The sequence below is a fragment of the Pavona decussata genome, unplaced genomic scaffold (genome assembly GCF_977016875.1).
Source record: "Pavona decussata unplaced genomic scaffold, jaPavDecu1.1 SCAFFOLD_71, whole genome shotgun sequence".
Taxonomy (NCBI): domain Eukaryota; kingdom Metazoa; phylum Cnidaria; class Anthozoa; order Scleractinia; family Agariciidae; genus Pavona; species Pavona decussata.
In genome coordinates this window covers 1,827,454-1,841,211 of record NW_028145490.1, presented here as the reverse complement: position 1 = coordinate 1,841,211, position 13,758 = coordinate 1,827,454, and the positions used below count along the sequence as shown (strand labels likewise).

The 13,758-nt window shown below is 38.2% G+C and overlaps 1 protein-coding gene and 1 long non-coding RNA gene across 2 annotated transcripts; both read left to right on the top strand.

Annotated features, from left to right (window-relative positions):
* The first annotated feature begins 87 nt into the window (after positions 1 to 87).
* On the top strand, positions 88 to 6,309 carry LOC146477267 (putative RNA methyltransferase Y17G7B.18). The gene is made up of 4 exons (XM_085113714.1): positions 88 to 1,869; positions 3,123 to 3,341; positions 3,575 to 3,701; positions 5,107 to 6,309. Exons 1-4 carry the CDS (start codon positions 565 to 567, stop codon positions 5,181 to 5,183), a joined length of 1,728 nt encoding a protein of 575 aa, XP_084969840.1. The 5' UTR covers positions 88 to 564; the 3' UTR covers positions 5,184 to 6,309.
* A 3,499-nt stretch (positions 6,310 to 9,808) lies between these two features.
* Positions 9,809 to 12,957, top strand: LOC146477266 (uncharacterized). Its single transcript, XR_014865384.1, has 4 exons — positions 9,809 to 9,931; positions 11,739 to 11,843; positions 12,243 to 12,444; positions 12,782 to 12,957. It is a non-coding gene; the product is annotated as an uncharacterized LOC146477266 (long non-coding RNA).
* Positions 12,958 to 13,758: the final 801 nt, after the last annotated feature.

Below are 13,758 nucleotides of genomic sequence, written 5' to 3'. Positions count from 1 at the left end.
ATGCTTCAAAGTATGAAACACAAAATGTATCTTTTATTTCTGAAACTAGCGCCTGCGCAGAACAACTTATCGAACGATGAAAACACGTTGGAAAGAGATTCGGTGAGGGCGTTGAAGGTGGAAGAGACTGTGTGAACTGCTATTTGTTTGTTCATTGGAAAGGACTACCGTAACGTGTGTTTGAAGCACTGGAATTGTTAATTTGAGACAGAAGAGTTGTTCTGAGAGCGATACTGGTCTTGCGCGTGAAAGTTTTACTGTAGCAGCGGAAAAGGTTTTTTGGAGGCGAGGCCGCTGTTGACACCTTGGTGAAGTGCAAACAACTTTGTAGGATTGGAGATCGGAGATAATTGACGAGCGCGGTGCGACATTTACTTAGCAAGGAAGGGACTTTTGTCGATTGACAACAACATATTTCTGCGTTCTTCGAAGGCACGGTACTTGAAATGATCGCATGATATATTTATCAAATAAGAGAAGGTTGAGGTTGGTTTTCAATACATACGATCCGAGTAAGCTCATTAATATTTCATAAGCAAACATTTCAGGCCAGCGCAACTCCAGATGGCGTCAAAACCAAAAGAACAGCAAAGCCCAGTGAAGAGGAGATTCTCAAGTCCCCTTGGAAATCAGAAGTATGTCACCAAGGGAATTTCTCCGCGCTTCAAAGCAAATTTGAAAGATTTTCGTCCTTTTGGACCCGGGAAACAAGGCAAGCAGAAAGGGGATCTGGGACCTAACCAAGGTAGGCCTTGGAGAAAGCCACAGGACAAGAACAGAGCCAATGTTGTGAGGTTTCATTGTGGGGGAAACAGTGCCGATCCATTGAATTTAAACAGTCTGATTGATCGGGATCCATCAGTTGTCACACCCCAAGCATCACCTTTGTCAGTACATAGTGAATCGCCAGTGCAAGTTTTGGAACCACGTGACCAAACTGATCCTCTGAACCTGAAGGGTTTTCCACCTGAGCCTGAAAGTAAAGAATCTCACATTACTCCCAAGAAGCGCAAAAAGAAGAAACGACATAATAATAATCGTCAGGATGTTGAGAATGAAGGGAAGCCAAAAGAGCAGTCTAGTGCTGTGGCGAGCGAGCGCATTGGAACATTTTCTGAAGGTAAAAGGAAGAGGAAAAGGAATGCAGCCAAAGCAGAGGAGACAAAGGAGACCAAACAGAGTCTAAGTTGTTCAGAGCAATGTGATGCTAAGCCATCAGAGAACAAAGATAACTCTTCTGTAAGTGAGGAAGAACTTGAGCCATCTGCCAAGAAGAAGGTTTGCATCTCCACAGAGACTTCAGAGGAGACCAAGAAAGAAGATTGTAGTTCAAAAATGGAGGACTCCTCTTCACTGGTTAAATTTGAAGGAAACTCAGAGAAACCAAAAGAAATTGGAAAATTTCATGGATCAAACAAAAGCAAACATCCCAAAAGAGATAACCAGCATGGACCTGGGAAAAAAGAAAGGAAAGAAAAACTTTTTATTTATGGTAACTATAATAGGTATTATGGTTATAGAAACCCACAGTGCAGTCAAGACTTGCGGCTGAAGTGCTTCAAGAAGGAGTGGTTCACAGGAAAAGATGTGTTAGACTTGGGATGTAATGTGGGGCACATTACTCTGACAATTGCACGTGACTTCAGTCCACGTATGATTATGGGAATTGACATTGACACCAGTTTAATAAAAGCAGCAAAGAACAATTTGCGGTATTATGTAAAAACTCCTGTCTCTGTGCCAGGGACTTCTGGTGGAGGAGTGGATTTTCCAGTGTCGTTTTCTGTTACAAGTGGACCTCTGGCCGCTCCTGTGGTTCTGGGAAGCGAAGAAAAACTTTCTTTCCCACATAATGTGGTTTTCAAGCAGGTAGCTTGATATTGATTCTTTTAATTTGTAATTTGCAATTTTGGAAGGGTGTTGGGAGGGATTTTTTGCTGATGGCAAACTGCTACTCATGGGTAAGGTGATCACTCAGAAACAGCATTAACAGGGAGATGGAAGTGAAGAAGCATCCCACACAATTATTTTAGCTGTTATCTAACCATCCTGTTTATGATTCCCCTAAAAACAACTGTGCCAGAGGATGGGAATGAAAAATTTTTAGCCCAGCCACTCAGAGTTTGAAAAATAATGACAACTAGAATTACACTCTCTTGAGTTTATAGCTGGTTGCTTTCCCCACATTGATTTGGCCACTCCAAAACTTTCTTTGTTCCATTTTGTCAGGTTCTGTAGTATTTTAATATATAGTTGGGTGGTTTTCAATTTAATTATGATTGATGGTAGTAAACACTATAACCTTTAGTCAGTTTTTGAAAGTTGCAGCAAGTGGCAATTTAATTTTTTTAAAATACAATGTATGTACAGCGTGTGTTCTTCAATAAAAAATACCTGCAAGTATCATGCACCCTCCCCCCCCCCTCCAAAAAAAAATAATAATGATGATGATAGTAATAACACCCCACAAAATATAGAAAAAATGGTTTAACAAAATTTTTTGACTTCACTGCATGATCAAAACATAAAACATTTTCGGAGGTTTCAATGATTCTCAGAGCAGACAGCAAAAACGGCAAAGTACTGAATGCTTATCAATTTCTTAGAAAGTAAGCAGCATATTTTACTTACAGACAGCAAATTTTGCTAGTTGCAAGCTATTATTGAAATTTCTGCATTTTCTGTAAACTCCTCAAGAAACTGACTTTTAAACAAAAGTAACTGTTATGTAAACTCAAACCAAAGAGTGTGTTTGGCACTACCTGAGCAATATTGTTGTAAGGTTTATTAGGTAAACAAAGGGTTAGCAAGTCGTTTTAATAAAAAAAAAACTGCCAAGGGGATTTGCAGGGACTCAATGTTGCACAAAATGTGAAACCTTGGGTACCAAGCAACTTGGCAACAGGTATAAAGATGACATTGGTTTTTAAGGACAGCTGTGAAGTTTTTGCAATGACTTGTTGCACCAATTATTGGTGGGAAAGTGGGGTTGAGCATCATCTGAAATCTCAAAGTGTTGCCCAGATGATTGATTGCTCTGAGGCATTCTTTTACAAGTGCCATCTTTTGAACAAGTGTTATATATAACCAATGCTTTATTCTATTTATTCTTTAACCATTAGGAAAACTATGTTCCAAGTAGCTGTGAAGTTCTATCCAAGCAAAAGCCCATGTACGACTTGATACTCTGCTTAAGTCTCACAAAGTGGATTCACCTGAACTGGGGAGATGATGGGCTAAAGCTCATGTTCAGGAGACTTTTCCTTAACCTGCGTCCTGGAGGAAAGCTTATTCTTGAACCTCAGCCCTTCTCCTCCTACAAAAAGAAAAAGAATTTGACAGTGAGTGTTTGATAAAGATGACATGATTTAGCAATCTTCAAATAATGCTATCTCTTCCATAAGTGTGGCAGTTAGAATGCAAAGAGGAGTTGATCTCCAATAATTGCCCAGAGTTCTACAGAGCTCTTCCCAAGCAAATAAACTCTTTATATCCTCCGTTATTCATTTCATTCTTTGTTAAATTACAAAGCAAAATAAAAATTAATTTTTTTTGTTTATTTCACCTTTCGTAGGAGAAGATCCGTTCAAATTATGATGCCATGAGGTTCCGCCCTGAGCACTTTGTTGACTACCTTCTTTCAGACTCAGTTGGATTTGCTACTTTTGAAGTCTTGGAGATCCCACAACACAAAGCATCTGGTAAGAATCATTTGAAGTAATTGAAGAGCTTAGTTGGAAGCTAATAATACTTAGAGGAAATGTGCCTTGAAATCCAAATTGTTACCAATAAACTCTACTTTGGGATACACACTCGTAATCATGTGGTATCTTGGTTCTTTATCTCGTGTTACTCTGTTTTGTGGCATTTTATTGGTGAAATGCATGAGGGGCGAACAGATGGATTACAAAAATTGTCATTACACACACATAGCTAGTGCCAGTCCCCAACCGTGCAGCAGAGAAAAAAATCCTTCAAACTTAGAGAAAAAGTGGTATAGTTCCAATTTTTTTTTTTGGCAAGACAAAGATATTCCAGCCTTAATTCTTTATAACTTTATTTAAGCATTTACTGTTTTACTTCTGTTAAAACTCAAATCTCAAAAAATCAGTATGTCACATTTTACACCTTGGCAATCTTGAAGTATCAGCACTGTTTTCAATTTTCACATTTAGATGTTGTTTGAGTTTTAGGGCTTTGTCTGTTATGATCACATGACTTGCCAAATATGGTTGTAACTAAAAAATATTGAAAAGCTTTAAAATAGAAAAAGATTGTTCCAAACAACTTCTTTGTGGAAGTTAGGTTTTCCAAGATATAACAATATTATTATTAGGAACTTAATTTCCATAGCAACAATATGGTAGTTACATTAGTCTCTCCTTACGCCCTGGAGTGACCAGGACTCCAGACTTATCAAGTCTATGAAGTGAATGATCACCAAAGGTAAAATGACTTGATCTTCAAACAAATTCTCCTGACTAGAACCCTAAGAAATGTATGGAGAACGACATGAAGAATATAAATTTTGATCCTGGGGTTTTCTTAAGGTATAGGTATTTTGCAACCATAAAGGCTTTGACAAATTACACAGAGCTCCTGTCTTTAATTTTTGCCGAACACTCAAGAAACAAAATCAAAAGAAGACCTCAAAATGGTTGATTTTCTTTCGTTTGTGTTTAAACAGAGAAAAAAATCATTCATGCATCACTTCAGTTGGTTTCACCAAAAATTGATCTTAATGTCTGACATAATAACAAGTCTGTACGCCAAATGGGAAAATTTGGATCCTAAGGCCAAATCATCACTCACACCATATTTCCACTGAGCCTCTCAGTAGGCCATTTCCGAGTTGCTTTATATCTCATTATGAAAGTCAGTCTAACTGCAAAGTTTTTATTATGAAAATTAGTTTTCATTTATATGGAAACAAAACTAATTTTCATATGAAAAGCTTTGCACTTAGCCTTGCTTTGATAGTGAGGTTCACAGCAACTCGAAAATGGCCTATTATAAGCACTTCAAAGGAAGCCCAACTGTGTGTTGCATAGCTGAATCAATTGTAAGAATAGCATTTGTGACGATTTTGTTGTATTTTTTTCTCAGGATTCCAGCGGCCTCTTTATCTTCTGACCAAGTCTCCTGGTAACCAAGAGACTGCGTCATCAGAGGACTTCCACTAGGAGTTAGAAGAACGACTTGTAAAGGATAAAGTATTGGTTAAAGTGTCAAAATGGAAAAAAATACTTATTTGTAGTGCATATTGCTCAATTATAGGTCACATTGCTTCCAAAGCTTTCAATTCTGTTTAAAAACCTTCACATATTAAGTGCCTACCGTACATTTAGCTTGCTTTGTGTAACGTTTCCTGTAGGAGATTTTGTTTGCTGACAAAAAAGAGTTTTAAGATTCTAGCTTATTGTAATTTAAGTATTCTGTGAATGAGTGGCCTTCATTTTTAGAACCTAAGAATTTTATGGAAAGTACCAATCAACAACAAGAGAAACCTACTGAACAGTGACAAAAATACATTGAAAGTGATGTAACCCTTTAGCCCCAATAATGATCAGCATCTGTATTCTCCTTACATTATCACTACTTTATCAAATAAGCAGTTTATGAGAATAAAGAAATTTGAAATTTGTATGCTGCATAATTCCATGACAAGATGATCAAATATGCTTTACATTAAGCGAAACTCTCAAGATTGAATTGGAATTTTGGAAATGTTTGTTTTTGTGGAGAGGCGAAAACTGGTGTGCTTACCATTTACGCAAACCACCCAGATGGAATTTTTCGGCATCAATACGAAATAATTTAGCTTGTCTTAACAGAAGATGGAGAAGATGCAAAATGTATGAACATCAGCTGTAAATCCCAAAAGGAGTAATAAAAATGCATCACTTTGACCAGAAGCCCATAATTTCAGAAGTCCTCCAAATGGAATGATGCGTACCATTTGATTTTCCAACTAGAATTTCCAGGTTTTCCATGTAAATGGTTAGCACCCTGGAGTACCCGGAGAAAGACCTCTCAGAGCAAGGATGAAAAGCATCCAGGCAATATCTATAAAGATAAAATGTCTATTTTTTTTTTTTAACAAATTCTCCCCAACTAGACCCATAAGAAATAAAATATGATGGTGAACAATGGGGAGAACATGCATGTTGGTACTGGGGCTTAGTTATTATAATAATTCTATTCCATAAAAAGGAAACATACAGGTATTAGTTTGTTCCCACAAAGTGCAAGTGGGGGGTGGTAATGTTACTGCATACATTACTGAATAAAACTATTTTTGCACTTGAAGTGTTTACTGTGCTAAGACTTTTGTTACTGGTTTATCAAATATTGCGAATATTTTACCCAAGAAAATTAAGCCAACCATTTGTTGCATTTCTGCAAGTTCTAATCCCATTTAAAATTATGTTCGGTGTCCAGTTATTAATTTTTCCTTCTTTTGTTTTCTTTATTAAGGGGGGTGGCAAAATAATATTGTAAAAGCCAGACTAATGATAAGGTATTAGAAGAGAAAATTTAATGCTTTGTTGATTTTTTTCTATTCAATGTATTCAAACAGAGGCTGAAAAAAAACCTTTATGCTTCATTTGAGCTGATACAGTTGTTTCCAAACCTTGAGGGCGCTAACTGTTTGCATTCAAGCCGAGGACTAAGATACAAACGTGAAACTACATTTTTTAGGTGTGACAATAAGTCTGCCTGTCAAGGTGGAACTAATTCAACTAACTGAATTTTAACGATGCGGCCTTTACCTTCATTACGTTTTACCTTCCATTGTTTTGATTTATTCAACAACTGTAGAGGCTAAAAAGAATTGCCACCTGTTTAACAATACAGCTACCAGCGGGCCACGATGGAGTAGACTGACAGCACTCAACTTCGTTCATAAGAAAGATATTCTGTGAACTCTTTCAACCAAAAATGAAATGGCTGAAGTAGAGAGGAAGTAATGTTGATGGGGTAGATGCAAGGTAGGGTGCAGTTAGCATAGAAAACTGCGGGAAAATTCCATTTACTACACAGGGAGTCTTTTTGAGTGTCAGATACATGTAAACCTATGACTTGGCGAATAGAATTATTCTTTTCTCTGTAAGTTTTCAATTTTGTGTAGGTGGTACAAGAAGTGTCCTTATACATGTAGTTTCTCCTCAGAACATTAACACAACTAAAACAGGCTTGTACTGAGAATAGCGGGAATGATGACTAAAGTTGAAGGCAAAATGTCAGCTCAACACTGGAAAACTAATTCCTTTCGTTTTTGAAGGGGCAACCATCTCTTTAAACATTAAACTCGGCTTGCATTTTCGTAACTCATGCAACAGCTAGTTAATGTCACTGTTCCTGAGGACGTAAAGCAACGATGCGATATGCTCTGTTGGAAGAAATGCGGGAAATACTAAACTTAACTTATCTCCCCAGCACTGGGAGCTGTATGCTAGACAGCACGTACTGGATCGGACCAGGGGCGTAGCGTGGTTTTTCCGTTTAGGTACGCACAGGAGGACGTAGTGAAACGAGCACCGAAGGCGCCAGCCTCTAGGGGGGTGTGGGGGCATGCTTCCCCAGAAAAGTTTTATTAATAGGGCCTCGGAAATGCCATTTCCCATTTTTTTCCAGGGAGAAGTTTCATAAATCAAAGTATGAAAAAACGCTAACTATTCAGTAACTTTGTTGTTTATTTGTCAGCCTTTCAGTTTGGCACTACTGATATAAGTGTATGTATTATAAACTATAAATGTGGCTACAGGAAAAGGGCGAGACGTCTCCCTTTACGACGGGAAAATTCGGAAACTAGACTTAGTTGTCAATATCCACATTCTTGTGCTTGTGTATGCCGTGGGGTATTGCCCAGAAGCACAGCGTCTCCTCGCTCATAGTGCTTCGAAGAGGGGTTTTCAGTCTCCTCAGTCATATTGCTAAAACTGCGTTCGGCAGCGCAGGTTGACACAAGTGTCTCGACCATCACCGTTGTGTTGACTGGGTTTTTAACTCTCATATTAAAATAAATAGTGCAATATTCACACAGTGTTTTTTCTTTTTTTTTTTTTTTTTTCGTAAAATAGCAGCAGTAATAAGAGAAAACTCTTGTATGTGTATAAGTCGCTTTTCGCCAAAAAAATCGATAAGTAAGTAAATAAATAAATAAATAAATAAAAAATATTCTTTTTTAGATTTTCGAGCCAATGCGGACAAGAGTATTGGTTAGCATGTGTGACAAACAAAACCAACTGAAAGACGCGAACAAGCTTGGGGGAAGTCGCTGTGGAGACTCAACCACACCACACAGGAGTGATTATTGAAAAGTAGGGAATGTAGCCAACCCTTCTCCAACTGGCAGTGTGAAAGGGAAAATGTTTTAGTAAATTGATAGCAAATACCGACTTCACTGCATAACAATGAGAACTGGAAAGTGCACTTTGAACAGCTTGTCTGGACTTTGACACCTGAATGTCTACTGACTTAGTATTCTAAGCTGTACCATACAGCGGCTTGGCTTTACACGTGTACTTATCTAGTTATTTCTTTCGGCCGTGGCAAATAAATGTTATAACAAACAACAAATAAAGCCATAAATAATGTTGTGAGGTAAAGCTACATCGAAACTATTAGATTTGATGACCTTGGAAGCAGACTAGAGAGTAACTCGACTGATAACAACGCGCCGTGAATGGCTCACAGAGAATGAGTAGCTCATGAGAGTCGCGTTCTGTCAGTAAAATCTAATTAAACTCGGGTTCCTGAAACGTTTTGAGGCTATAGCATCTGAACAGTTTATAGCTGACACAAATATGATTTTAAGAGGCAACTAAGCAACCTGCATGGAAAACACAGGAGAAATTTTTTTAAGTGCTTTGCTTTAATGTTCTGGCTGGGTGCTCTCTTTGATCTCTTTAATGTATGCATGTATTTTATTGGACCGTCTTGTGTATTTGCATCCTCGGAGAGCCAGGGGCAGATAGTTGGGTCAAAAGGAAGTCGAAGCGGCTAAGTTTACAAGAACGAAAGAGCGAACTTAGCCGCTTCGACTTCCTTTTGACCCATCTATCTGCCCCTGGCTCTCCGAGGATGGCGCATTTGTAATGAATGCATATTGATTTCGCGCGCCTTCTAATTTATGCGTGCGTAGCCTCGTTTGCATCTTTGTTTGGATCCATGTTCCGTTACTTCCTTTAGATGTGAATCGGCGCGAGGAATTTTGTACAAGCTCAGGAGATTTCGGAGATATTTAGAGACGAGATGAAAGCTTACAGGGTTAACCAGGGACTTTTTAAAACAATGTTTTTCTTCACCATTTCGTAGTTTCGGAAACAGTTGCCACTTTGCTGTTTCAAAGATCCAGCCGATAATTTGTAAAGGTTTTTTATCTGATTATTTTCCCCCTTTAAGACGTATTTCAAACTAAAAGGAAATATAATCTGATAAATAAGGTGACAGCCGCTTAGCATGCATGCTTGTAACTACAACTTAAACTGAAGGCACTTCTTATGTCTACAAACATTATTTTATGTCCACAATCTCTTTTCATTCTGATATATAAACTTTTAAAGAACAGCTTTATAGTCTTCCATATTTCACACTTTGTATTTACACATCCCATCAAAGTACTGTTTCTTTTATTTCTTAAGTTCATGTGGAGCAATAGACAGACATTGTCTGCATTGTCGGTTTCAAAGATAGCTTTAATTTGTTAATTAGGCGCTTTCCTTTATCAACTATTTTTCTCGAATCCTCGGTAGGTTTTTTGAGGTAATGGTTTTCGCTTATTTTCAACCAATAAAATGCATGCATGAAATTACCGATACGTGTAATTGAATTGATGGTGCAAAAAAGCAAACCTTCAAAAAAATAAGTTGAGACTAGTGAGCAACTAAACGTTGGAGAATTACTAAGAGGCTACACCAAGTGGAAGGTAAGCGCTGCCTTGTGAACAAGTTGGCTGAGTCACAATTATACGCTTCCCTCATCCTTCTAGAGTGTTAATCTTCCGAAGGCCAGGGTAGCTAAGGAAAAAAACCTTGTCGCTATAGCTCGCAGAAGTCATTTATAGTGCCATACATATAAGGCAACGTGTGATCGAAAGTAACTTTTCAGCGCTCGTTCGCTGTTGTGATCCAAACATCTACAACGAAAACATACGGAAAGCAAGTCACATGTGAACGGAGCGTTAGAGGACTGACAGGACGGCCGTACCTTGTATAGGTTTGCTCAGTGGTTTCAGCCATGTGAAGTAACCTGCGATGAAATTCTTCAGGGGCGTTCTTGTTTGCTTTTACAGAAATCGCCCGAAAAGCTTCATTTCACGTCTTTTCGTGAACTGGGAATACTTTGGCAAGCGAAGCAACAAATGAATCTATAGCGACGCTATTCACCATTAACGCATGATATCTAAGCGCTGGATGGGATTAAAGCTCTTGATAACCGAGCAATTTCTGCATTGACTCATAAAAGTCATTTTAAAAAGGCGGACATCACTGCAAATAGGTGTGATGTGAAAAACGAAGAAGTCTAATTCTTGTACATGTTCGAAGTTGTGAGAAACAGCTCCTAAGTTAAACCACTCAAGTTCTGGAAGAAAGCGCACTTTTCGAGAATCTCAGTCGCTGAATAAGAAATATCTGCAACCAAGATATCGCCAGAAAACAATGTAATCCAAAATTCCAGTCCTTTAATTTTTGCTTGTTCTTACACGAGGTTGTAATGTCCTGTTTTCAGAAACTTGCTGTACACCGAATCGTTTGAAACATCTGATATACACCTTTGACCGTTTAAAACGCCCACTCATCGAAGACCGATTGGTTTGGATGTTCCTGTGGTTGAATCTCTGCTAAGACACGTTATTTTTATTCTAGTTAGTTTTACAAATTATGGAAGGAAGAAGATTAATAACCGCCGGTTTAGTTACGCTCACTTTTTATCGCCGTTTCGTTCCCTTTTGCGCAAAACGTTTCATATTGATGTCGAAAATCTGGGGAATTGACTGACTTTATATTAGCCACCCTTAAGAATTCACACACAAATCTTCATTTTGGTTTAGTATGTTATTAGTATTCACGAGTAAGGTTTTGTCTACGCTATCCTGGATAGCATTTTGTGGCGTTGTGAAAAATACTCCGGCCTGTTGTGAACAGAAGTGACCCAAAAACCGCCGTCATCTTTCCACTGGAATCCAATTCTCGCTCCTCGTTGTTGACTTCCATGTCGGTTCGATTCTCTGTTCACACTACTCAAGAAAGTGTCACAAAAACCTATCCGATATGTGACGATTCAATTCAAGACCAAAGAAGCGCAGCATCGATCCGGTACAAAAATCGATCCGAAATCAGCAGGGCGTTTTGTGTGTGAACGAAAGCGCTATCCGATATGTTTTTGGTGCCGGCACAAGAGCTATCCGGCCGGTGTAGTGCCGTGGACATAGCCTAAGAGAACGTATTCCCAATTGAGAACAATTTTGATTAAACGGCGTCAAAATCCCCGAATCATATAAACGTTATTTTTAAAGCAGTTATGTATGTATCAGTTTGTGTCAAAGAAATATTTTAGACAACTAATCGGCATATTTCAGTTTGCTAATTGTTTAGGACTACTGTAGACCCTATGTAATATATAACGTATATAACGTTGTCAGTTTTCACACTTGAAGCAAAACAAATTATGTTCTAATACACGAAGTCTAATCCTTATCGTTGCATAATTTGGTTCGAAATTTGTCTTTCTAGATTAGTGTTGATCGTCAACTGTTCATCGATTCACCATGAAGGCCATTTTCTTTGTTATTCTTGCTCTTCTGATTGTGTCCACCACTGCCCGATCTTATCGCAAAGGTAGGTATTATAAAATATAGAAAATGCAAAGAATGAGTAGGCTCTTTTACAGTGACGAATTTCTATTAGAGGATCCAGGGGCGGTTTATCGCAAATTTGATCGAGTAGCCAGTTTTAATTTTAGAAGGTGAATTTTCCTTCCAAAACCTCCAACTTGATAAGTCAACATTGTGCATAGCAGTTAACACAGAAGTCTCCTACGCAGCCGTTTTTAGGCTCGTCATGCAATGCTCCTCCCGGTTTCGATGGGGTATATTTCTTCACATCACGCAATTGGAACAACGTACAAACTAGTGCCCAGCACCTTTATGAACGGCCGGGCCAAGGTGAAGAGAAATCAGATGGATTTTGTACTTGTAAAATACTGATAAATCTATGGTTTTTGTTGCACATCCGTAGTCCGGGCTCGAAATCACGACTATGGAAAGGATGCTGATGTGCGACTATTTGATCTAGAAAAGTCTTCTGACTTTTCTGAAGATCTTCCTCATCAGTCATTTGCTACGAAGGAGTTGGGGGAAGGCAATGACTGTGGTGAATGCTGTCAATGCCCCGAATGCTGCCAGTAGGGCTAAACGAACAGCATGTCCCAAATTCACAAGTGAGTTTCCCCGATTTTAAATGTGCAGCTTAGTCATACCAATTATACGATACAAAACAAACTTTATTGACACTCCTTGAAGAAGGCATTCAGTAACAAATTATATGTATATTACAACTAATCACTAAATGAAAGCTAGAACAATTTTAAAATTACAATAAGAAAACAAGAATAAAAAGTAGGTATGAACAACGATAAAAAGCTACAGAATAAAATAGTCAACAAACTAAGCAACAGCTATAATCTCATTATCAATGAATCAATAGCTGTAATGAAAAGAAATTTATTTAAAAAAAGTGAGAGTAACAGTAACATTCCATTTTTCATTGTTTTTCAGGTGATGGCATTAAGCACTGAACATAACGAGGAATTAGTTTGCTATCGTGCGCCAATCACGATTATTTGTGAAGACCGTTTAAGATTAAATTAAGTATTTTACTAGTGTAAGCTAAAGTGGGATGACATTACGTAAACGAAAAAAATAATTTGACTGATTAGCCTGTGTGATTTTCTTTACAACTTGCGTGGGCTGCGTTAGAACTATTAACGACATATCTACACCAATTTGGAAATAGTGCTCGAAGGTGTGGGAAATGCAGTTTCTTCTGTAGTAAAACGTACAGCTACAGTAAGATCCTTTTAGATTTCATAAAATATTTGACATGCCAACGTACCATACAAGGCTGGTTAGTGACTTTTTGGCTCCAAATCAGGGGGTGTTTCATTGCGTTTTCAGTTGTTCCCTAGATTTCTAATTCACACCTTTTCAACGTTTGCTGGGAACTCCTTCAAATTCCTTGATTGTACCGAGGCCCGTAGCAAGGCTAAAACAACTGGGGGGGGGGAGGGTAAGCAAATTGGTTAAGCAAAGTTACCCCCTCCACCCCGGTCAGTAAAAAATCAGACCGATTAGGGAGTTTAAGCAGTGCAACGAGAACATCAAAAAAGGAGTAGATTTAGTAAGCAGAACAATAACTTTGCACCTGTATCACTTTCTGGTACATTTCTTTGCCTTCACTGTACGCGGACTACCTAATCTCACGTTTGAAGGAGGACGTAAAAAGACGGCGACAAATTTTCCTTTCTCTTTCTCGATGAGCTTAAAAAGGGCAGTTAGACTCTGTCCGGAAGAGAATTCGCCTAAAATAAAAAAAAAAAAAATAGCGAGCTGGAATTATCGCGATGAAGTATAAAAACGCAAATTCTCGGTGTTTTTTTTTTTTTACTACTTGCTTGACAATTAACTCTTGCATCGACAGGATAACATATCACTATTCAATTGGTTGATTTTTTTTAGAAAACCATTTTGCCATT